Source organism: Argopecten irradians, chromosome 12 (assembly GCF_041381155.1).
Source record: "Argopecten irradians isolate NY chromosome 12, Ai_NY, whole genome shotgun sequence".
Taxonomy (NCBI): Eukaryota; Metazoa; Mollusca; class Bivalvia; order Pectinida; family Pectinidae; genus Argopecten; species Argopecten irradians.
The window spans coordinates 23,582,729-23,608,231 of NC_091145.1; the positions used below are offsets into that span (position 1 = coordinate 23,582,729).

The 25,503-nt window shown below is 36.3% G+C and overlaps 2 protein-coding genes across 3 annotated transcripts in view; one reads left to right on the forward strand and one right to left on the reverse strand.

Annotated features, from left to right (window-relative positions):
- Positions 1-8,535, forward strand: part of LOC138336343 (plexin-A4-like) — a 30,154-nt gene extending 21,619 nt beyond the window's left edge. The window contains exons 15-16 of one of the 2 annotated variants that reach the window (XR_011210414.1): positions 1,931-7,210; positions 7,257-8,535. Coding sequence is in view for 1 of the 2 variants with exons in the window: in XM_069285784.1 (XP_069141885.1) it covers positions 1,931-2,029 (99 nt within the window). In the remaining variant the exon portion in view is untranslated. Of the gene's footprint in view, positions 1-1,930 lie in introns of both variants that reach the window. The other variant, XM_069285784.1, reaches the window with a different exon arrangement.
- Positions 8,536-12,681: 4,146 nt separating this feature from the next.
- LOC138336524 (caveolin-3-like) lies at positions 12,682-22,777 on the reverse strand. Its single transcript, XM_069286037.1, has 3 exons — positions 22,658-22,777; positions 14,480-14,551; positions 12,682-13,143 (listed from the first exon to the last, which is right to left on the reverse strand). Exons 2-3 carry the CDS (start codon positions 14,543-14,545, stop codon positions 12,805-12,807), a joined length of 405 nt encoding a protein of 134 aa, XP_069142138.1. The 5' UTR covers positions 14,546-14,551; positions 22,658-22,777; the 3' UTR covers positions 12,682-12,804.
- Between the last annotated feature and the right edge of the window lie 2,726 nt (positions 22,778-25,503).

The following is a 25,503-nucleotide window of genomic DNA, read 5'->3' on the forward strand; positions in this document are numbered from 1 at the left end:
ATTTCAAATGGTTTGAGTACGATTTATGGAAGAAAAAATAATATTTTATTTAGTTACTTATAAAACAAAATGCACTTCCGGTTTGAATGTCTGATTTTCAAAAAAAAAAATAACAGGTAACGTTGGTCATTTTCATGCTTTCAAGAATCATATTTTGAAATCATATTAATCGGGAAAACTGGTCATATCAAACCATGATAGAATGTTTAAACTTTGTATTGATGCAGACATATCATGTTTAATAGAATACACATAAAATTAGATAGCCAAGGGAAAATGCCTATAAACCGGAGGTCCTGTTGCCTGTCAACAAAAACATGTCTGTCAGAAGAAAAACAAATTGGTTGAAATTTCTGTTATTTTCTGGGATGATAGATAAATGTACAGGAATATATTGAAATGATAGAGTTTTGTTCATATGTAATCATCGTACCAGTCATTGGCCTACGCTAAATATTTCTACATAAATTATTTAAAAGCCTCCTACAGCAAAAGAAAATGCATGTACACAAAAATTTCATGTTATAAATTACACATATGTATACAGTACTTGACTCAAAAAAGTACTTCAAATGCAGGGGATTTGATCATGAGATCCCAAAACAACATGGGTAAAGTTTGCCATCGATTAATCCTACCAACCGATGATTATGATGTCATAGTTTGATGTGATTTTTGTGACGTCAATATCACCGTAAGGTGAAACTAATCGCCAGTAAATCGTACTTTACCCATGGCATTTTAGGATCTCAAAACTCCCATATATATCCTCTAGTACATTAATTTGAGTTTGTATGAATAAAAATATTTGCATCATTTTGTCAAGAGACTTCGGCACGAATGAAAATGTTTTGGGGTTATTTGATAAAAAATATTTATCACATAACTGGCCCCTCTAGCCATGTCATACGGCCTTGTCATAAATATTGTAAGATACATGTGTAATAACACTATTGTGAGGTCACAGGTAGTTCTGACGTCATAATCTTTATAAGACGTTGCAAGATTGTTTCAGGAGACGGAAACGTCACATTTGAACCAGATTTCTACTGTTTATATAGAGACAAAATTAAAAAGTTTCATTTATATATCTATTAATAAAAGTTATGTGATAAATAGAATCTTACACTGGTGACTATGTAATATGAAATTTATCAAACTCGTTACATAATTTGATATGCCACTCGCCTAAAGGCTCGTGGCTTATCAAATAATTTAACATGTTTGATAAATTTCATATTACATAGCCACTCATGTAAGATCCTCTATGTATAAAATATAATACAAAAGTAATACACTGTTGTCAGTAAGAGTCCTTTATTGTGAATTTCTGTATTCTCGAGTATGTAAAAAATGATGATGACAAACATTGTACACTAAATAAAATGTACGGTAGTGCTTTAAATGTGGGATTCATATTTTCAGTTTTATTTATGGAGCGTGTAGGATATAATTTTTTGGCACACCAATTCCTAATATTGGAATAGTTGCAGATCAGTTAAGTTTTAATTTTGTCGGTATTAAGAATATATTCTTTGCAATTATTCTTAAATATAATCAATGGAGAGCAGAATCATTTTGGAATGGGTATACACAGTTGTCAATGGCTATAAATTTTGAAAAGAAAAATCCGACGATGATGTACTTCATTCTGCACAATGGTATAGCGTATTCGAAATATTTGGCTAAGTGTTTTACTTTGAAATTCACTGTTTTAAGTCAAATCGCACAAATATAGAAAAAAAAATAAACCCCAGTAAAATTTACATGTTATGCAGTATGTAAAAATAAAGAGGTGAACAGTCGTTTTCCTACCTAGTGAAACATCATGTGTGTATTACAAGAAACTCAAAAGGACAACATTGCTTTATAAACTTTTTATAAATCATAGAAATGTAATGTTCTCATGGCTTGTTTGATATTTTTACAGATTATTTCAGACCTGGAAGAAGCCAGAGAAACCAGTGATCTGAAATTGGCAGAAAAGTATGATACTGTTGTTCAGCAAATTGATTCTGAAATTGTGTGACTTAAAAAAACGGCAGGAAAACTATATTCCGGAACTCATGTAGTCAATATGTAACTGTTGAGAAAACAAATCAGTTTTAGGAGAGAAGCTTGAAGGAATGATTTGCCCAGAGTGATTTCATGTGATGAATTTGTGGATTTATAGAACACCTGTTGACAGGGTATTTTAAACCAAAGAAATGGATCAAGTCATTTGCCTTCCTGAAGACATGTGAACAAGGCCTGCGGAGTACCTCCTGGATAGAAGTTATATAACATAGCATTATTCATATGATTCCCAGTCTTATACTACAGATGTCTAACCAAAATGTACATCTTTGAATGTCTTTAAATGTTTACATGCCTGAGTTGTTTATCATCATTCACTTCATATTTCAATATATCATAGTTCATGGAGATATAAGGAAATGAAGAGCAAGCCTTGTGGCTTTTTAATCAATTTAGCCGATATTATTTGAAGAATGATCTAGATGACCATAGTTGTATAATTGTACATAGATGATCACACAATTCCATTCCATTGACTGTTAAATATGCATGTGAACCTTTTGTTTTTAAAGTCAGTATTTCCAGGACAATAACTATCATAATTGTGTAAGCTAGAGTGTTACCAAGTGTTGCTTACACAGAGATTTGTTCCATTGTATTTTATCATTGTTTCACAAAGCTTCGTAATTTACGAACGTTCGTAAATATTTTAGAAAAAGATGTAGGAATCCTCGCTCCTACTTGCATGAATTTCTGGTGAATCTAAAATAAGGTATGTTAAATTCTTTGCAAATGTAGGAATGATTTGTGCCATTTATTGAAAAAATAGTGTTTAAAATCAAGTGTTGAGAAATATGTTACTAAAAATATGTAATCTTTCTTGAAATGTGCATTTAAATTGAAATAAACTTGAACTGCATTTATTCATCACATGGCATAAAAAATATATATATATTTTGTGATGTCACCTCTGATTGGCGGATACCTCTGTCCGTAGAATGATAGAATGAGGGAATGATGCACAATGTATTTAATGTCATTCTTAAGAAGGTTTGTAAACCTAATGGTGACAGCAAATGGCTTTACAGAGTGTGTGTGCTCTTAGGTATGTACGAAGAATGTTGGCTTTTTTGCTATAATCTTTATTTGCCCCCTTCACGCATTCAAGGAAGAGGCGCCGGATCAGGCGCGTACATATGTAGCTATCATAGACTACTGTGCAGACCCGTGCATCCAAATCAGTTCTTTTTTACAAAATCTATGAGAACTCATTTCTTTTACCTGAAATGAAATATAAAATCAAAGATAGTTATGACAAACTTTTATGTACTTACTATTTTATTTTGACTCCATTATAAGATATGTCAAAAAGCATAGACTAGACTATTTGAATCAAACGTTAGCATGATTTTTGTCTATCATACTCTAATGAAATGGCTAGTATAGGCTACAATTGTAGTAATAATTTACTAGAGTGTCAATTAAGTAGTCGAGGTTTTCTTCACTAGTGTAATGATCCAACTTTATGCAAATTACACTTGCAATATAAAAGTAAGTACATTGTAACTTCGTTCTCAGAATACCAGGAAATCGTTAGAGAGAGGTTTGATACCTAATCATAATTCACTTGGGAGAGAGTAATGGGGTTCAACAGGGAGTAAGGTTTGCCCTGAATATCTCTATAGAACAACAATGACACACAGAAACAAGGGGATCATACCTATATTATGTGAACCAATGTGCATTGTACATGCTAGCTCATACATCATCTGTCTGTCTGAACGAGGGGGGAGGACACTTTTATACACTTTGCCGTGACTTTTTTTAACATATACATAACATATATTGCTGCATTTCATTCTTATATTATAATTTTTGTAAAGTGGTGTTTGAAGAAATCCAAATGTACTTACCCAAAACACATATGGCCTACATGTATGTTGGACTGGCATTCAGTACATATTCATATTTAACAACTAAGTTTTTAGTACATGTACTATGCAGGCTTGTATCATAAACAACGCCAATATCGCTTCGAAATTTTTTGTTAAAATAACATCAGGATGTGGGTCACACATATTTTGGTAACAAGTTTACTTTGTATAGCTAAAATATATGCATGCATCTGCACATGGTCTGTACGTGTTGTAAATTGAAAGAGATATCCATGCATTCCGGTTGGGCCTACTACTATAAATATATATTGCTGGACTGTCCGCATGATATATTTGTTTTTCTTTCTTTTTTACATATGTCAAAAAATGTTATAAAATTCATTATTCTATAAGCAATTAATATATCCCTTGTAAATGTTCGCTAAAATCTTTGTCCATCTCCATCACACAGGTTCTTATTTTGTACTGATGACGTCAAAGTTGTAATGTACCAGACTGCGATTTCCGTTGAAAATATTTGCTGATTTTGTGGAATCAATAAATAACTTATTTGGGTACGTAATGAATTATAAAATGAATTATTTTGACCAGTGTTTTCTTGTCTTTTATGGTATGTATAATAAATTGCTATTTTTGGTTATTTTATGTTAGAATTTGTTTAAGTTTTATGTGTAGTGCACAGGGTACCTGTTCCATGTATTTATTCTACGAGAAAATCGCTTTTAGAGTGTATTTCTTTCTATATAATTGGTCAGACATAAAATAGAAATAATCAACTACTAAACCTGCGACATATAAGCATTATTTTTTTCTACTTATCAATATTTTGAAACTCAATGTTCTTCATGTGATTTCTGCTTCGGCGATTACACCACCTGAAGTCAACAATTTAAAAATGCTCGGAATTAGACTAAATTGGCACAATTTTTTAACTCACTGAAAGAGAGAGTGGACGTTGCTAAATGAAGTTTTTCTTAGAGCAAAAGTTCTGCGTTTTTATCTGTAGTTTTACAACATGTAAATAGTATTGCGATAGATCCACAAATGAAGGTGATATGACGAGTTTTCCAACACTGACATGAAAATGCATAGAAGTTACAACAGGGTAGAGTTGGCGTAAAGTTACGCAAGATTTTTGACGTAACTTACGAAGGTAGTTATGAAGTTTTGTGAAATGCTTAGTAATTCGTAAATATGACTTACGCAAAAGTTACGAAAATTCGTAAGTTACGAAGCTTTTTGAAACAGTACCCAGATTGATAATTGATAAGTTTTTAAGGTAACAAGTTGGTTGTTTTGATGGTTTGATGTGTATCAATATATATTCAAAAGCATTTATTTTTAGAATAGAGAAAAACCCATCATTATCAGTTTTCAGAAAATTAAATTTGATTGGTTAATTTAACAATTCTTTAATGTATTACCTGAAGCATTCTTTGATTGGCTAATTTTAAAATTCTTTGTTTGATTTAAACCATTCTTTGATTGGTTTATTTTAAAAGAAAATGTTTTTGATTCAGGTTAAATGAAGAATTCTTTGATTGGTTAACTTAAAGCATCCTTTGATTGGTTAAAAGAATTCTTTGATTGGTTAAACTAAAAACAGTCTTAAAATCAGCTGTTACATGGCTATGTACTATGTACTATACCTGATTTTCAATAAATAGGTAATGGCAATTTTCACCACTTTGGTTGTATCCCAATTGTTCAATATGGAGAAAATAGCACAATATACACTGTAGACAATCATGTAAGTCAGGTTGGTTCTATAGTCATATTTTAAGAGGTCTTCATTAAACAGATATAGAAGTTGTACAGAAATGTAACTGAAATATTTTAAACTTTCTGAAGTTTACAAAATACGTTATACATTAAAAGACTAAAGATAGTTGATATAAATGAGGTGGCTATATAGATAGAGGCTTATATTGGTGTACAGGTTGAGGACATATGTTATATTGTTACCATAGAACTTTAAAATGTGATAGTAGTATATGGATTCTATATATAAGATTGTATCTATATATGTGTATATAAAAAACACAACTTTTGATATGTTGTGTGATGTTTAAATTCCTTTGAGATAAATGTATGAAAGTAAGCCTAGATGTGCTATTGTGTCTAACTGTTAAATGAATTCAGTGTATATGTATTCTTTTCCCAGAATCAAAGAATATGTATCCATCAGTTTAATACAGTTTCATATTTCCTATACCTGTATAATGATATGTTAACTAATTAATACCTGAAGTTGCATAATGGACTGATCTGGTGTTTGAATTAGAAGAGCCTTAATTTGTCTTTGGGATGAGTGAGTGAATTATTTGACTGTTTTATCTTTTGTTAATTATATGCATTGTGTTTCATAACATGTACCATGAGTATTAAGTTTTTGGTAATTTTGATAAGAAAACGTTGTTTGTATTGAAGGAATGGTGCTCTGCCTATTGGTATTGATCTTGTATATATGTAATAGGTTTAGTAGACCGTCATTACTCAGTTTTATCACATAATCCGCCTCAAATCCAGAGATTTTGCCTGGGTAATATTTTTGCATATGTCACTAGTGTATAACCTGGAGCTATTTTCATTGGATGGAAATTCATTGTGACATCAGACAGAAAAACAATAAAATGATGTCAGAAAAATGACATGATGTCAGGATTATGAGAAGAAGTTGACAAAATGGCGGCCTCCGATGGATTTTCGAAATACATTTTGATGTGAAATTCTTTGCAATAAAGGTTTTTGTAGTTATGTGATTAAAAACTATCTTAAATTTGTGTTCATTTCATATGAGATTTTATGAAACTCGTCTTGTCTGCGAGCCTTGGTGAGAAAAAAATAAAAACTTCTTAGACTTTAATAAAATCTCATATGAAATGACCATTTCTGTTAGATCCTATATTTATTGCATTCAACAATTGTAATAGTTGTTTCCTTTGTCTTATTGTATTTTCTACTGTTAAGTGTATATCATATGACCATGTTTGTGCTATATGTGTGTCTGGATAAGGGGCGGAGTGCCTTGAAAATTTGACAATCTTATTTGTCCACACGTTTAGGATAACTTCTTCGCCCTAATAAATCAAATATACCAGGTAAGACATCCAGTTATAGACGTTCAGAGTGGCCAAACCAAGCCGATGTTGGTCATCAGACTTCTCAAAGAGGCCAAACAGGTCCATGGTGGCATCAGACTCCAAGGTTCTCAAAGAGGCCAAACAGGTCCATGGTGGCATCAGACTTCAAGGTTCTCAAAGAGGCCAAACAGCTCCATGGTGACATCAGACTTCAAGGTTCTCAAATAGGCCAAACAGGTCCATGGTGGCATCAGACTTCAAGGTTCTCAAAGAGGCCTAAACAGGTCCATGGTGGCATCAGCCTTCAAAGTTCTCAAAGAGGCCAAACAGCTCCATGGTGGCATCAGACTTCAAGGTTCTCAAATAGGCCAAACAGATCCATGGAGGCATCAGCCTTCAAGGTTCCCAAAGAGGCCAAACAGCTCCATGGTTGCATCAACCTTCAAAGTTCTCAAAGAGGCCAAACAGCTCGATGGTGGCATCAGACTTCAAGGTTCTCAAATAGGCCAAACAGGTCCATGGTGGCATCAGCCTTCAAGGTTCTCAAAGAGGCCAAACAGCTCCATGGTGACATCAGACTTCAAGGTTCTCAAAGAGGTCAGTTAGTAGATGTATGGGTTCAAAAAAGAAAAAAGACTGTACACAGTGTAATTAGTGTCTGTATAATAGTCAGGTATAAGCTACAAGAGCCATATAGCACTAACTGTTTTCTTGTGTTTTGGAACATATACTTTCTCGCATTCATTGAAAACATTCTGAAGACTTTTCAATCATATATAACGTCATTAAGTGTAAAGAATTTCATGAAGCGATGGTTGTTATCTATGGTTATCTATTTAGAGTTTATAGATAATATAACCGTCTGGCTGTGCATATCCAATCAAAATGACCACCACATACCAATCTTGATAGATGTAATTGAAGTGGATACGATATCATGTTTGTTCTGAAGAAAACATTCCATGACAATTAGTAAAATAGGGTTTGTTTTTTGGTTTTTTTTTTTTGGGGGGGGGGGGGGGGGGGGGGAGGGGCTGATTGCAGGAAAGATAATTCAACTTAATCAAAATAAAAATGTATTTATAAATATATATCCTGAATCAAATGGATGTAAAGTGCGGTCATGTTTGATTTATTGAATGTCGTGTAAAGTAAAAGTAAACGTGTATCTCCTTGTGCAACTTTACAAAATTAATGACATAATACAGAACCATCAGAGTTCTATTATTTTTACCAAGTAGACTATAATTGCCAACGGTGTTGATGGTTATCTTTGTGTACATGTAAGATGATGATCTGAAAAGCAATGTGAACAACTGTGGATGAGTGATGCCTAATTTGGTTATAAAATGCTTTGATCCACGAAAAGTTCATTGGTATAGAGTTATTGTGATAGAATGTAACATTCCATGGTAATCAATTTCACTTTGTTTGTTTAATATATATTTTGTTAATTGTTTATTCGTTTTCCAAAATAATATTTTGCTTTCAAATACATGCAATGTATATCTTTTGAAATAAATATATAAATATATATACTACATGTAATACTGTTGTTTGTCGTGTTTCACACTGATACGTCTACACTCGGAGCTAATATATATTGCGTCCTTCATCGCTACCCATACAGGCAACTTCCGTGTCTGAAATGGTTTCTCGGCCTCCTTTGTAGAAATGTGCTGAACACTTTCACTGTATTTCCATTGTATGTGAGCGTTCAATTTTTTAAGAAAACAAAAGAGTGCTAATAAATTAAAACATATTTTTGTTATATGAAGACTTTCAGTATTATTGAAAATAGAATTATTTTATTTGCATAAAAACATAAGTATACTGCGGACCATTAATGATTATTCATTTTAAACGCGTTTATGATGAGAAATAGTTCTATTTTCGTTGTATACCGGTATACAGATACGAAATATTGAACATATATGGTCGAATGTTATATAAAGTTTAAATGGCAACCATCATCCTTTACGCGTTTTTAACATTTTGAATGTTTGGTCATTTTTCCGAGACAACAGCCTAGACTTTATTGTCTAACGGGAAAGCACATGACATATAATTAGATGAGGTTATGACCGGAGACATGCACTTCCAATCCAAAGCGCTTCTGGACCTATCTGAAGGGAAAGTGTCAGAACACTCAAGGCGTTGCTCCGCTTAGGAAAGTATATGAGTTTCTCTAGAGCTACGCGGAGAATAAGGTAGAAATACTGAATGAACAGTTCAAGTCAGTAATCACTAAGGAGGACATTTCATCAATACTAGATAATGGGCCCAGTTCTCGCCCATGTATCCCAAATTCACTGTGAGCGAAAATGGAGTTATCAGACTGCTTCAAAACATATATATCCTAAAGGCCTCGGGACTCAGATGCAATACCAGCTAGATACGCATACCCCCGATCATGACATTTCTCTACCAGAAGTCTATCGACAGTAGTATCATCTCAGATGATTGGCGAGATGCATCCATCATACCTACATGTATCTTTAAGAAAGGCGATAACTACAGGGCATCTAACTATCGACCAGTATCCCTGACATAGATACCATGTAAGATATTGAAACATATCGTCCATAGCCAGGTGATGTACCACTTTGACAGAAACTCCATCCTATTGGATTCCTAATCCAAACATTCCTGCGAGACCCAGCTTGTTAACACCATCAACGACATAGACAGAACCACAGATGAAGGCGGAATGGTAGACATCGTCCTGTTAGACTTTGCAAAAGCCTTCGATAAAGTACCCCATGAACGCCAGCTTTACAAGTTAGCTTTCTATGGAGTAAGCGGAAAGACACTAGGATTGATACAAAACTTCCTTAGTAAACCGGACACAACGTGTACTACTTGATTGCCGTACATTAACAACACCATCTGTGACATCTGGAGTGCCACAAGCGATAGTTCTTGGACCGCTGTTATTCCTAGTCTTTATAAACGATCTACCAGAGACAACATGTTCCAAAGTCAAGCTTTACGCTGATGGCAGCATCCTATATCGTGAGATCAAGTTCGAGGCAGATGCGAGATTGGTGCAGCAGGACCTGTTATCTTTGGAACATCAGGCAAAATAAGGACTGGCAGATGATTTTCAATGCAGACAAATGTGTGGTGTTTAGTATTACCCGGAAAAGGAAACAAATCAAAACCAACTGCGCCTCCCATGGCCATGTTCTAGAGGAAGTAGAATCCAGTTACATATAGTACATATAATGTACTTGGGAGTTACAGTCAGCAAAGACCTTAAGTGGAACACATATTTCGATATGATAACTTCAAAGGCAAACAGAACCATCGGTTTCCTTCGTCACAACATGAGGGGATGTAAAACATCAGCACAGTCCAGATCCTATTAGACACTGGTAAAGCCAGCACTTGAATATGCCTCGTCAGTCTGGGACCCTCTAACAACCACCCAAATCAATCAGCTTGAATCAGTCCAACGTAGAGCGGCTAGATTTACCACCGAAACTACAAAAATAGAGAGCCGGGCATGATGACATCATTGCTACAGCAGCTGGACTGGGAATTACTATCAATCACGAGGTCTAATATTCGACATATACTGATGTACAAGATTAACCACCATTTAGTAGCTATCCCATCACAACACTACCTAGTACAGAGTGACCTTAGGACTAGGGGAGGGTATGCCATCCGTATACCATCATCTTGGAGAGATGGCTGCAAAACGTTTTCCCTAAAACCATCCGAGACTAGAATAGACTTCCAGAATCTTTCGGCAAGCAACCATTCTGGACGGATTTCGCAACAAACTAGGCATTCTACCACCAGCATGATGATTTTTAATTGTAAATACATCTATCTACTGTGGATTTTTAGCCTTTGCCAGCCGCATACCGCAGAGTATAACACTATTTGAAGAGTCAAACTCTATACATGGAAGAAAAAGAAGAAGGAGGAGGAGGGAAAATGAGGTAGCAATCTTCACTCGATTTCAAAAGAAGGTAACTTCGCATGAAGACATCTCTACACAGTAAAATGATGTGCTGAATATTAACACGGTTCGGTTGTGGGGACATTATAGTCATCATGACATTTGATAAGTATATGGGTTTACGTTATGGAGACAACGACAAAGCACAACTTACTCACAGATTCATCTACATGGAAGAATCAGTCCTGTTTGTACATGCAGGTGGGTTCGTCTTGCCGTTAAACGTCAGTTTGAGGTGAATTGTGTAAGAAATCCCTCTTCTTGCAATAGGTTTTTCTCAACGGTTTGCGTTTCCTAGAACTTGTCCATTATCAAAAATAGCCTTGCATCCTTGTAAGACGGAGGTGGTGAAATCATATATGAGTGCAGTTGCATTTACAATGAGGTCGATATTATTGTAATCCTGTTTCGAAGACGTTTGTTTTTGTTGTTGAAAGGGAGTAGGTCGATGCAAGTAATTTATCTCGCGTTAAACCATAAAGAATCCTTACTTACCTATACTGATTTATATATAGACTATATTTACCGTTTGGAATCAAGTGGTTTCCCTTACCCCCATACAAACACAAAGGAGGTGGTGTCAAACTTGGTAAATTGTCAGGATAGTCCCGGAATCAAGTGTTTCCCTTACCCCCATACAAACACAAAGGAGGTGGTGTCAAACTTGGTAAATTGTCAGGATAGTCCCGGAATCAAGTGTTTCCCTTACCCCCATACAAACACAAAGGAGGTGGTGTCAAACTTGGTAAATTGTCAGGATAGTCCCGGAATCAAGTGTTTCCCTTACCCCCATACAAACACAAAGGAGGTGGTGTCAAACTTGGTAAATTGTCAGGATAGTCCCGGAATCAAGTGTTTCCCTTACCCCCATACAAACACAAAGGAGGTGGTGTCAAACTTGGTAAATTGTCAGGATAGTCCCGGAATCAAGTGTTTCCCTTACCCCCATACAAACACAAAGGAGGTGGTGTCAAACTTGGCAAATTGTCAGGATAGTCCCGGAATCAAGTGTTTCCCTTACTCCCATACAAACACAAAGGAGGTGGTGTCAAACTTGATAAATTGTCAGGATAGTCCCGGAATCAAGTGTTTCTCTTACCCCCATACAAACACAAAGGAGGTGGTGTCAAACTTGGTAAATTGTCAGGATAGTCCCGGAATCAAGTGTTTCCCTTACCCCCCATACAAACACAAAGGAGGTGGTGTCAAACTTGGTAAATTGTCAGGATAGTCCCGGAATCAAGTGTTTCCCTTACCCCCATACAAACACAAAGGAGGTGGTGTCAAACTTGGTAAATTGTCAGGATAGTCCCGGAATCAAGTGTTTCCCTTACCCCCATACAAACACAAAGGAGGTGGTGTCAAACTTGGTAAATTGTCAGGATAGTCCCGGAATCAAGTGTTTCCCTTACCCCCATACAAACACAAAGGAGGTGGTGTCAAACTTGGTAAATTGTCAGGATGGTCCCCATGTGATACTCTTGCTTTATTTTCTGTACTGGGACCCAACCAGCAGTCGTGACGCAACAGTAATCGTGATGCAACAGTAGTCGTGACGGAACAGTAGTCGTGGTTGTGTGCATTCTACTGTGCGTCCAGAATTCCGAATGTCTAAAACTTTACAGTAATAATTATGTTTTATCACAATCGTTAACAATACTATACCTATATATAGAAACGTTGATTGAAATTGGCAACATAAAATGAAACATGGTTACCATTAAATTCTTCATTTAATCAATATTATACAATTCATCAACTTACAGCTTCGCTACATAGTTTTCACAAATTACCAAAGATTCACACCATTCACCACACACACTCATCATAGAACAGTTTACACATTGGCCTTGCTGATGCGGATGTTGCCGAAGAGGTTGCTGAAGGCATCGCAGAATGGTTCGCACAGACACCTGATGAAGGTAGTGTATATCCCGCGAGTGGCCTCCAGACCCAAATGGCAGCCCTTCACACACGGCGTCACGCACCAAATGTTACCGAAACTGATCCCGGCGAACTTGAGGCCACAGAGGACGGAGATAGGGATACCACATAGTGTGGTCAGGATGAGGTAACACAAGTCCTTGCTGAAGTTGAAGGAGCGTGCCGACTTCTCCCACACGCTGTCCAGGGACAACAGGCTGGGCGGTTCACCAATCACATCATCGAAGTCGATCTGAATACAAAACAATCAGTTTTAGGGTAACTTATTCACAAAGAGTTCTAAACTTCACAAATGATTAATGAAAAATTGTTCCAGATTTGTTGATTTCATACTCATTTAGTCCAAGGTCTCACTTAAATATCATTGCTGAGCCATTGCGCAACCGACAATGTAGATGTAGAATCAAGTTGGAGGAAGCACAGGGATCTGAGAATTAGTTACAGATTATATAATCATGGACCCATTAGAGTGCCCTAACACAATTTTTAGACGTTTTAGAGGTCTAGATAAAAAAAAAACACGGGAAAACGTAGTTACGGTGGTCACATGACGTTCTCGGCAAGGACGTTACAATGTCGGCTAACTTCGGATTAGTTGGACCCACCTAGCGATGTTTAAAGCCACACTATACGTAACTATCAACAAAAATTCAAGTTAAATTCGACTCCGATATTGTTAGTATTTGTAGATGTAGTTAAAATTAAGATATATTAAAGAATATTCATAATGTTTTTTTGATAACTTTGGTACAGCAGTTGTTGAAAGTCGATACATGTAAACATGCCTTCATTTTAAACTGGTCGCCATAGAAGTTACGAGTATTGCCGAACGGAAGTCGGAAAGTTCATGACCCGTTTTCGGAAGAGTTCGGACAGACGTTACGTAGTTACAGTAGTCACATGACGTTCTCGGCAAAGACGTTACATTGTCGGCTAACTTCGGCTTGTTTGACTAAGTGGGACCCACCTAGCGATAGTTAATATTTATTTGATTTTTAAAGAAATATTACGAATCATTATCGCTCATCTTGACTTCGATTTAGTCCTGTCTATGCATGATTTACAACAGGATTTTTTTTCAACATTCTTCTAAATCAAGAAAAAACTAAGAAAGATACGGATATTGGGCCTTTAATATTTATTTGATTTGTATCAAAATATTCCGAATCATAATCGCTCATCTTGACTTCGATTTAGTTCTGTCGCTGCATATCAGCTAGGAAGTGACCATAATCATGATATGTAACTAAATAACATTGTAAATCCAGCAAAGAGGATCCATAAGGAGCCTGTGCTAGAAAACATCATTAAGAATCATTAAGAATAGGCTGAGGCTTGTAGCCGTTGATTTTAAACGGAACTAGTCCGTGTTGTTTACAAGATTTTATCCATGAAAAAACGGTCTTCTTACACTTTTAGATACAATAAAATTTTAGATGTGCTTAGAGTAAGAACTGTTAAATATAGTAGCGACAATTTTAGGTTTTTAGCAGCTACAACTTGGAATTCTGTACCTAATTGTCTCAGATCAATAACGGACAAGACCAAACTAACTGAGGGATACTTACTAGTGTATGAGTGTTCAACTTCTTTGGATCCCGAGGGTAAAGGTCGTCCAGTTGCTGGTCCGCCATCGGAACCTATACAACAAATAATCCCATACCAACAGTGACTAGAATGAGTTTAAACTAAAATTTACTAATTTATTTGTAAAGAAATGAACGAAAACATTTATATTTTTTAACGCACGGTACGATGTCATGGCAAAATATTGCTTGAAAATTCGTCTGTGATCATACAAATACACATGCGAGAATGGGTAGGCCTACTTGGCGAGAATGGATCGTTGGCCAGCCTATTCGAGAAAAAATCGGTGACGCACAGAACGTCAAGCTCATGTGGTTAAAAACACCCAGACAGGCTAGTTGGCGTGGACAGTTGTAAGGCCAAGCCTGTCGGACATGTGACTATACATAAAAGTGAAACTGTACATAATGGTATCATCTGCAAAGAGCCTAATTGACCCAGAGCTCGGTCCTCGGTACGAAAAATAGCTTTCCATCCTGGGAAATGCCTCGTCCTCACTGTCACTAAAATCACCAAACCCACCATCAACCCATATGCATTCACGGTCAAGAACTAGAGCATGTGACTGAGGCGAAATACTTGGTTGTCACCATTAATTCAGATATAAAGTGGGACACCCATATTAACAACATCAGTGAAAAAGCTATTTCCACCCTTGGCTTCCTGAGGCGGAACCTCAAAGTATCATCGTGTTCCATCAACGAAATGGCCCATAAGTCCCTGGTCCGCTCTCAGGTTGAATATGCTAGAGCAGTAGGGACCCCTATTTAAAGAAAGATATAGACTAGATAAGGTGGAAATGGTACAGCGCCAAGCTGCCCGTTTTGTCTCCAACAGCTTCCATAACATATCTAGTGTCGGAGATATGTTGGAAGTACTAAACTGGCGCAGTCTCGAAGATCGCCGTAAAGACGCGAGAATGACCATGATGTTTAAGATCACCCACTAGAAGGTTGCTATTACAAAAAGCACATCATTCCAATCAAAAGACCCACAAGACACAACCACCACTTATCATTCCAATTAATATCATGCAGAACAACTTCCAGAAAAGAATCTTTTTCCCAAGAACAAGAAAAGAATGGAACCACCAAGGAAGTGATTGCGCATGCGCCAGGTACAGAAGTGTTCTCCAGTGCTTGAAAGAAAAAAATGTCATTATCGGTGCAAAATCATCTTTTATTTCCACCATCCAGTCTTCAATATGGTCTAAGGTCGTCAATGAACTTTCAATCAACGATCCTGTGCATTGTTATTTTGCATGGAACATAGATGAGCCTATATAACGGTGATACAAAAAACCCACACAGAAGTCCAATCATGACTGCCGGCGCCATCTTTGAAATGTTGGTTATTTAGTGTAAAAATTTTCTGTCTGGATATGGGTTGTGGGGATTGTCAACCATCTACTGTAAGTAGAAAACCTTCTTTATCTTGTTCAGTTTTTTCGTTGTAGTATGTACAAATGAGTTTGTCAAAATTAGATAAAACTATCGAGAAACTCGGGAGAGAACTTTTGACGGACGGTGGAGACACCAACATCAAACCAATCCTTATATCTGATAGTAAAGGGTTTTCCCTGAGAAATTCTTATATTGGGGCACGCTTTCCGCTCGAGCTTTGGTGTATCCCGGGCGCTAGGACCAAGGACCTCGTCGACCTGATAAGCGAAAGACTTTCCAAAGCTGTGTGTAGGCACAAATCAATAATATTGTATTTATGGTCAGGAACATGTGACATTGGCTCCAAATCTGGCAAATACATTTGTCTACGTGAACCAAACTCTGACATAGTCGTAAATACAATAGTGGACGAGTACCATAGGGCAATTTCCCTAACAGAAACATACGGTAACAAAGTGTCATTATGTCTAATAGATTGCCCCACTTTTAGTGCCGCGACATGGAATCTATCCAAGGGACTACCAAATGATCCCGATGATTTATCGACAGATGACAAAGAAATAACCAGACAAGTTCGGCTATTAAATACGTACATCGAACAAATCAATCTTAGTAATAACCAAACGAACCTGTTCCTGTACAGTCATATGGTTAATAGTCGAAAATCATCAAAACGGCAAAAAACCAGGTACTCGATAAATATAAAACTCCTGCGAGATGGTGTTCACCCGGGCGTGAAGTTGGCGACTGTTTGGACCAACAAGATTTTGTGTCACGCTCTTAATATCAAACAAGACAAGCTCAATGAGCAATCCGTCACATGTATAATACCTACAAAGCCAGAAGATGTACTTGTTCTTGGTGTGAGCTCGGAGGAGGACTGTGACTTTTAACTAACGTCCACTGATAGGAGTTGATGACAGTAGTTTTGTTTTTCTGTACACACTGCAATCCATAACTGGAAAGTTTTGAGTAGGTGGGTAATACCCGCCACCATTATATTGCATTATATTACATTATATTATATTATATTGAAAACTGAAATTAATACTTTTGTGAGTGCATTATTTGTCAAACTAACCAGTCATTACTCTATATGTCTAACTATGTACCAGCTTTAGATAAATCGAGATAAAGGATTGTGACCTTATTTAACTCTATACATCTATATATTGTATATTATTCGTGTGTAGGTGGGTTTACCTGTCACCACGTTACTCCCTGCTTGTTGTATATATATAACTGACTTGGATACCTTAAGTCACTTTCTATTCCTCTCTATTAAATAATAAGGTAAATGAGTGTACTACATAAATAGCACATTGATAATCGATACTCTTGCATAAGGAATATTTTGACATACTAATCTGTAAACATGGTGACACCCAAAATGAGTTAATAATGTACATGTTCCACTAAGTAGGTGGGAAATACCCGCCACTCACTGATTACGACCTATTTTTGTATTCTTGTATTTGCTTGTTTATAGTTTACATAAATATTTTACAAGTATACACAAATTTATACATACTAGGACTGTGCTGTATCAGTATCTGTTGTAGGTGGGGTTACCTGCCACCCCTTACTGTGACCAGATCTCTGTATGGATTTTTGTACTATCAGTAACCATAGTTAATGTCCAATGTTTTTGGAGACCATTACACATGAAGTGTAGGTAGGTTTCGACCTGCCACAATCAAGTGCTAATTACTAATTACTACTTTATTTAAATCTGTAATATTCGACATCCTGATCAACATATTTGTGGTTTTTTGTCTCTCATCAGTCCAACAACAGTACCTGTTTGTCAATATCTATATAATAGCCTAAAACATGAGTTGGTGAGGATTAACTCGTCACTCTGCTAGTCAAATACAGTTAATATTAATACTTACATTCACAAACATGACGGACAAACAATCAGCTTTACCAGTGAGACCGGTGGACACAAAAACAGATAAACAAAATCCCAAAAGGGCACGACAAGGCTCTGAGAATGAAATATGTGGGCGCTGTGATTCAAGGCTTGATACCAACTCAAAAGCTCTTCGCTGTTATCTATGTGAACAGTATTTTTGTCAGCGTTGTTCGGGTATCTCAGATAATATGTACAGTTGTATAGTAAATGGTGAACTTGAAAATTTCCTTTGGACGTGCTCAACATGTGCCAGGTTACAACCAACATTGATAGGGATGGGTTCAGACCTAAGGAAACTCTGTGACAATACCAATCACCGTTTCAACAAAATTGAGTCTCGTTTGGATAAACTTGAAATAGACCATAAGGATCAATTTGAATCTGGAATGAATAGTATCAAAGAAACTGTGACATCAGACATTACAAGAGATTTCAAAACACAGATACAAGAGTTAGTTGATGAACGTCACAAAGAGTTAGAGGAGCGCAAGAACAAGAGACTAAATATCATACTGTTCAATGTCCCGGAAAAGACTGACCAGAACAACATGGACAGGAAAACCAATGACCAGAAGGATATAGACGATCTGACACAAAGCCTAATCGGTAAAAACATCAAACTTACCACTCAATTCAGAATGGGAAAGTACAATTCTGCCAAGACCCGACCTCTTCTTATAGTAATGATAGAAAAGTCAGAGAAGAAGGCACTCCTTGAAAATGCTCGACATATATCGGATAAGGCTCCGACTCGTTTGAAAAAGGTTATCCTGAAAAGTGACCAAACTAAAACACAGCGAGAAGAAAGAAAGAAAAAGAGAGAAGAAATAGGAGCACCTAAACACCCTCCCTCTAATAGTGCTGAAACAATACCAAAAGATATAGAACTGTTTACACCGAGACGTCAATCTAAAGGCACTCAAGGTAGAGAAAGACTAAACCTACAGTCAAGCAACACAACAAAGGGGCCCAGGACTACACTTCCAAATATACCTCATCTCCCTAAAGGAGTTATTACCAAAGAATCCTTAGACACTATATCCATCAGCCCTATAGATCCAACTATGGCGACAAGTCTCTCTAACCATGATACCTCAATGTCAGATGATCTATACTCGCAAGAGACACTACTAGATCATAGAGATGACGTAACCTTCCCATATATGGAAACATCAACCTTCGGGGACACAACAGGAAACACTACAGTAACTGAGGTCACAGATGATGAACCAACATCACCAACAGTAGAGAGGGCATAGGAAACAGATTTTACCCATTTTAACCGCTACCAAGGATTGGCAAACCTTAAAGTTTTATACAGTAATGTGGACACGTTAACACTATCAAAGAAAACTGAACTGGAAGTAGCAATTAAAGAAAAAAAACCGGACATAATATGTGTAACGAAAATATATCCAAAATATTCCCTTGATGTCGTCAACAACCAGTCATATTCTATCGATAACTACAGTGTTCATTTTGGAAAATCTTCAAACAAGAGAGGTGTGGCCATTTATATTAGATCATCTATTACCCATGACGCAGTAGACATTAATACCACCTTCGACGAATATGTTATTTGTAGAATAAACCTAAGAAGAGGAGATAATTTAGCCATATGTTGTATTTATAGAAGCCCTAGCAGTAATGAAGATAACAACAATAAACTAGTAAATCTACTGGAAAGCATCTCTAATGGTAACTTCTCTCACATATTACTGGTGGGTGATTTCAACTGTAAAGAAATCGACTGGAATACCAACACAACCTCTGTAGGTGATGTACATATCGCCACGAGGTTGTTGGAGGTAACAAGGGACTGCTTTTACACCCAACATGTCAAAAGACCGACAAGAATTAGGAAGAACCAGATTCCATCTTTACTCGACCTCATCCTAACAAATGAAGAAGGAATGATTACAAACATCAAGTTCAATCCAGGTCTAGGCAAAAGTGATCACCTAATGTTAGAATTTGACATTTTATGCTATGCTGAAATCCTGGAACAAAACATCGATAAACGCAACTTTCTTAAAGGTAATTACGTATCTATTAACAAAGAGTTGGCTGAACACGCATCAGAAGATACTACAAATATGGATGCGAATGAAAATTGGACACACCTTATGAATATTTTATCTACCAGTATTGAAAAACATGTACCATTATACAAGAGGCGATCCAATGATATCCGCAAACCATATATCAATAAAGATGCAATATCTGCTGTAAAGAAGAAACACCAAGAATGGACAAAGTATCTCCACTGCAAAACAGAAAACAACTATCAATCATACAAAATTGCCAGGAACAAAGCCACAAGACTGTTGCGATTATCACAAAGATCTTACGAAAAATCCATAGCTGAAAACATAAAGGATAGCCCAAAACTCTTCTGGAACTATGTCAGATCAAAAAACTAAGACAAAATCTACCATCACCAGAGTCAATTATCCAAATGGAGACCTAACAGAAACAGATAAAGAAACAGCCGAAGTTATGAACGATTTTTTTTGTCAGTGTATTTGTGGAAGACGGGAATACCAATTTACCCCCGTTACCCAGGAGGAATATAACGAGTCCACTGATAGATTTTGAAATCACGGAGGAAATAGTACTAAAGGCACTATCTAAGCAAAAACCAAATAAATCACCTGGTCCGGACGGAATTCACCCGAAACTTCTACTAGAAACAAAGGACATCATAGTAAAGCCTTTAACCTCACTTTTCAAAAAATCAATTGAAGAAAGTGTAGTGCCAAAACAATGGACCACAGCAAATGTTTGCCCAATACACAAGAAAGGATCAACAAAGGATCCAAATAACTATCGTCCTATTAGTCTGTCATCTGTACCCTGTAAAATCTTGCAGAGGATAATACGTGACAATATCATGGACCACCTAAAGATCAACAATTTACTGTCACCAGAACAACATGGATTTACGCCAGGCAAGTCTTGCACGACACAGCTCCTGGAGGTATTAGAACACTGGACACAGGCCCTTGACAACAACAACAACGTCGATGTTATTTATTTGGATTTTAGTAAAGCCTTTGACAAAGTGTCCCATAGACTCCTCATATACAAATTAAAATCCTATGGAATTGGAGGCAAAATTCTGTCATGGATTCAACAATTTCTGTCAGGACTACAACAAAAGGTTATTATAAATGGAACAAGCTCCAAAACCAAAAAAGTAAAAAGCGGTGTACCTCAAGGAAGTGTACTCGGACCCATACTATTTCTAATTTATGTCAATGACATCCCAGAGATAGTGAATTGTGTTACCAAACTATTCGCGGATGATACCAAATTGTATTCAAAAATCAACACATTACAGGACTGTGAAGAGCTACAGACAAATATTGACAGGATCTCCGATTGGACTGACCTCTGGTTAATGAAACTAAATAAAGAAAAATGCAAGCATATGGAAATTGGGAATATCCCCATTAACAGACAATACACCATAAAGGACGGCGACAGCAGAATAAGACTTGGGAAAACCAACAGTGAAAAAGATCTGGGAGTCACAATAGATAATACCCTGAAGTTTACAAATCAAGTGAATAAAGCTTCAACAAAGGGAAACCAAATCATGGGTATCATTTTTAGAACTTTCACTTATCTAGACAACCAAACTTTTAAAACACTGTATAAGACTCTGGTTAGACCTCATTTGGAATACTGTTCTGTCGTTTGGTCTCCCTGGATTAAAAAAGATATAAAAACCATCGAAAACGTCCAACGAAGAGGCACAAAAAGACTAGTAAACCTCAAAGATCTCTCCTATCCGGACCGATTGAAGACCCTGGGTATCCCAACACTGGAATATAGAAGACTGAGGGCCGATATGGTGGAGACCTTCAAAATTATCAACAAAATCGATATTGTTACTAGTGAGAACATGTGTACTGCAATGAGACACACAGGTACAAGAGGTCATAATAAAAAACTCTACAAGAAACCCTTTCGTCTCAACTCGGCAAGAAATGTTTTCAGTAACAGGATAGTGGAGTCCTGGAATTCTCTCCCTGTTGATGTGGTCAATGCTGAAAACCTGAATATTTTCAAAAATAGGCTAAACAAGCACTGGAAAAACCACGTCACGAAGTTTTCACCATCAACCTAGGAAAGACATTATATTATACTTAAACCTAGGACATGCTATTAAGGATTTAAGCAATCTTTTTAATATTTTACCATTATTGTAAATATCACTATACATCTTTACAAGCCGTTTGTGGCTTTCCAATGATGTTGGACTGATGAGAAACTGATGAGAAACACCTCCCTACACAAATTATATCTTCTGAAACTGTACCCTCATTCAAATCCGCAATCTCAAAACACAAATATTAATTTCCAGTTCCCACATCAGTTCACGCACCAAAACCACTCGACATAATCTTCACCATGTTGAAGTAGGTCGATAACCGGTAGAAGTAGAGAAAAGGACAGTGATTTTTTAAAAACTAGATTCTAGCTACAAGAACGTCACTAAAAATAGAAAAAAACAAGATGGAACAAAATAAAAGAGAGAGAGAGAGAGAGAGAGAGAAAGGAAGAGAAGGTGTATTATAAACGCCGTCTACAAGAAAAATGCGCGCACCAATGAAGTAATTAGAAATATCGAGCTCGTCTATAGCGGTCTTCTTACATGTACGCACGACCGACAACATTACGAACAGTACGTACGAACAGTTACACTTAAATTAGTACATGAAATCGTCAGTTTGTATTTACTTGCGATTCAGACTTATGGTATTAAAACCACATGATCAATTATTTTTCATCAAAATCTTTAGCGTTTTATAGGTATATTGAATACTTACCACTTATACGTAGTTCACTTGAGGCTGACACTGCAGTGACGTGCGACTGCTTTTGAACTGACGCCTGGATCTGAACAAGACGTGATGACGTCACAATGTTATAACGTCATTATCAATGACGTCGACCGCAGAAGTGAACATATTACGCGCGCAATAATGTCTTGTTCATACTTCTCTTGGTTGGTTGGTCCTCCAATGCAAATGTTACCCATATACAGCGATAAAAAAGGTGTTGGAAAACATGGTTGTATTGAAGAAATTGTTTAATTGTCCTGGAGTGAACAACATTTGATAGGAGACTATTCCAAGTATTCACTACTCTCTGGGTGAGCGAGTGTTTTCTCAAGTACAGCCTTGAATGTTCTTTGTACACTTTCAAATCATGTCCACGGGTACTTGATCATAATGACATTGGTTGATTGAAAGCAAATCTACGACTTCCTTGTCGTATTTTCCAGTAAGTATTTTGTACATTTCAATCATATCCCCACTTGTATACTAACGTTGGAAGTTGGAGTTTAAGCAAACGTTCTGTATATGACAAAACTGAGACCTGTCACTATCTTTGTTGCTCGATCGGCGTTGAACGTATTCTATTGTTGTTACATGCTTTTCAAAATACGGACACCAAGCATGAACAACATATTCAATATGAGGCCTAACTAATGCCGTGTATAAAAGTTTAAAACTGTGCTGGTCTATATATTCCATTGTCCTCCGCAATACTCCCATGATTGAATTTGCTTTGTTGACCTTTTCACATATATGCTTGTCAAAGGTAAGTTTATCATCTATGGTGACACCAATTAATATCCTTCTCCAAGTCAACAAATTTTAAAAATTAGTAGTTTTCCTTCAGTCTGTAATCTGTATCCATATTTAGTTACATTTGATTATCCCAATCGCATCATTATTATCGCAGTATTATCGGTATTCCGTCAGACTTTATGATCAAATGTAGACACCGTGAATTTAAACACTGAGGCCCAAGAGACCTTGACGGTCACCTGAGTGCTGCTACAGAAACAGCATTGCAAAGTTGGTTCAAATCTATAAAAAATATTTACGAATTAAAATAAACTTTAAAGTTTAACTTTCGTATTAGAATTTTTATTTTTTGTTTTTCATTTTGATAGTTAGTGTATTATGTTACCAAACCTTATGATTAAAATTCCAATTCGCTTTGCCAACGTTAAACAACAAAACCAAATTAGAAGTCAGTCAGTGTCAGTGATTTTATAAATTTCACTTTTTAATCTATGGAGATTATTTGGTTCCATCAAACCTGTTAATTCAGAAGAAGATTTTTGAAATTTTAGCCATTTTGACCGATTTTGGCCCCGTCCCTCAGGTCCCTGTACTGTAAACTTTTAGTGTTAACTTAATCCATTTATGATGTTTTAAACGTGTAACTTAACACCAATATCGGTGTAAAAGACGATAACACCGTTCCTGGTGTAAAGTTAATCCAAACAATGAAAAGTGTATTGTTTACCCAAATTTGGTGTAACTTAAATCCAAAGTTGGTGTAAGTGTGCAACGTTACACCAAAATGGTGTAACTTTACACCAAATTCTCACTTGAAAGTGTAACGTTACACCCCGATGGTGTTACTTTACACCAAATTTTCACTTGAAAGGGTAACCTTACACACCACAGCGGTGTTACTTTACACCAGATCTCCGTTTGAAGTGTTACCTACTTTACACCAGATCCTAACTTGAAAGTGTAACCTTACACCACAGTGGTGTTACTATACACCAAAACCCAATTTGAAAGGGTAATCAAATGCAGTTACATTGTATTATGACTCTCTAATGAATTTACATATTTTTTTAAAAATCTACACAATCAATAGATATTAGATAACAACAATTTTGGAACCATATATACACTTGACAAACAGGAATATACAATGTATTTCATACCTAAAAATTTGCAACGACATATTGATATAAATAAATTTAACTCTTTGTTGTTTCATTGTTATACTTCATGAAAGTTGGCATGCGGGTAGCCTAAAAAACCGGGAGCCATTGCAAAATGTACATACTTCCGGTTGTTTTTCCAAGACGGCCGCCATTTTCGTGGGTAAAACTTAGCAAATTAATGAAATAGCATGCTGCGCATCTCAATAAAAACATGAAACTTGGCGTGTTAGTAGCCAAGACTACCAAACTAATATTAAAAGCGGAAACCATTAAAATAGTACCTATTTCCGGTAATTCTAAGATGGCAGCCAATTAAATATGCGAAACTATGAGAATTAATACAAAATACGCTGAACGTTTTAATAAACAAAATAAACTTGGCATCTTAATAGCAAGACTACCAAAATGAAATTAAAATCAGGAGCCATTGCAAAATAGGCCTACTTCCGGCTTTCTTTTCAAGATGGCCGTCATTTTTGTAGGCGGAACTTAGAGAAATAACGAAATAACAGACTGCAAGATTTGATAAAAACATATTTATTGGCATGTGAGTATCCAAAACATTCAAAAGAAGATTTAAACCGGGAGCCACTAAAAAAAGTACCTACTTCCGGTAATTTCAAGATGGCCGCCTCATTAACAGTTGAACAGTACAGTGACATGTATAACACGGTATTTTCATAAAAATCATATGTATAGTTTTTATCAGTGACACAACTTACATATATAGTTAAAATCTATTCATTATTTTATTCCATTACTGCTATTTTTTAAATGGCGACTATGTGAAAGTCGAAATATAGATACAAGATAATAATGAAGTATTGATACGTTTACACTATTTGAATTTTTATTCGCAATTCAAGTAACAAAAGTAAATTACATATAACTGAAAACAAAGAATAAATTAACAGA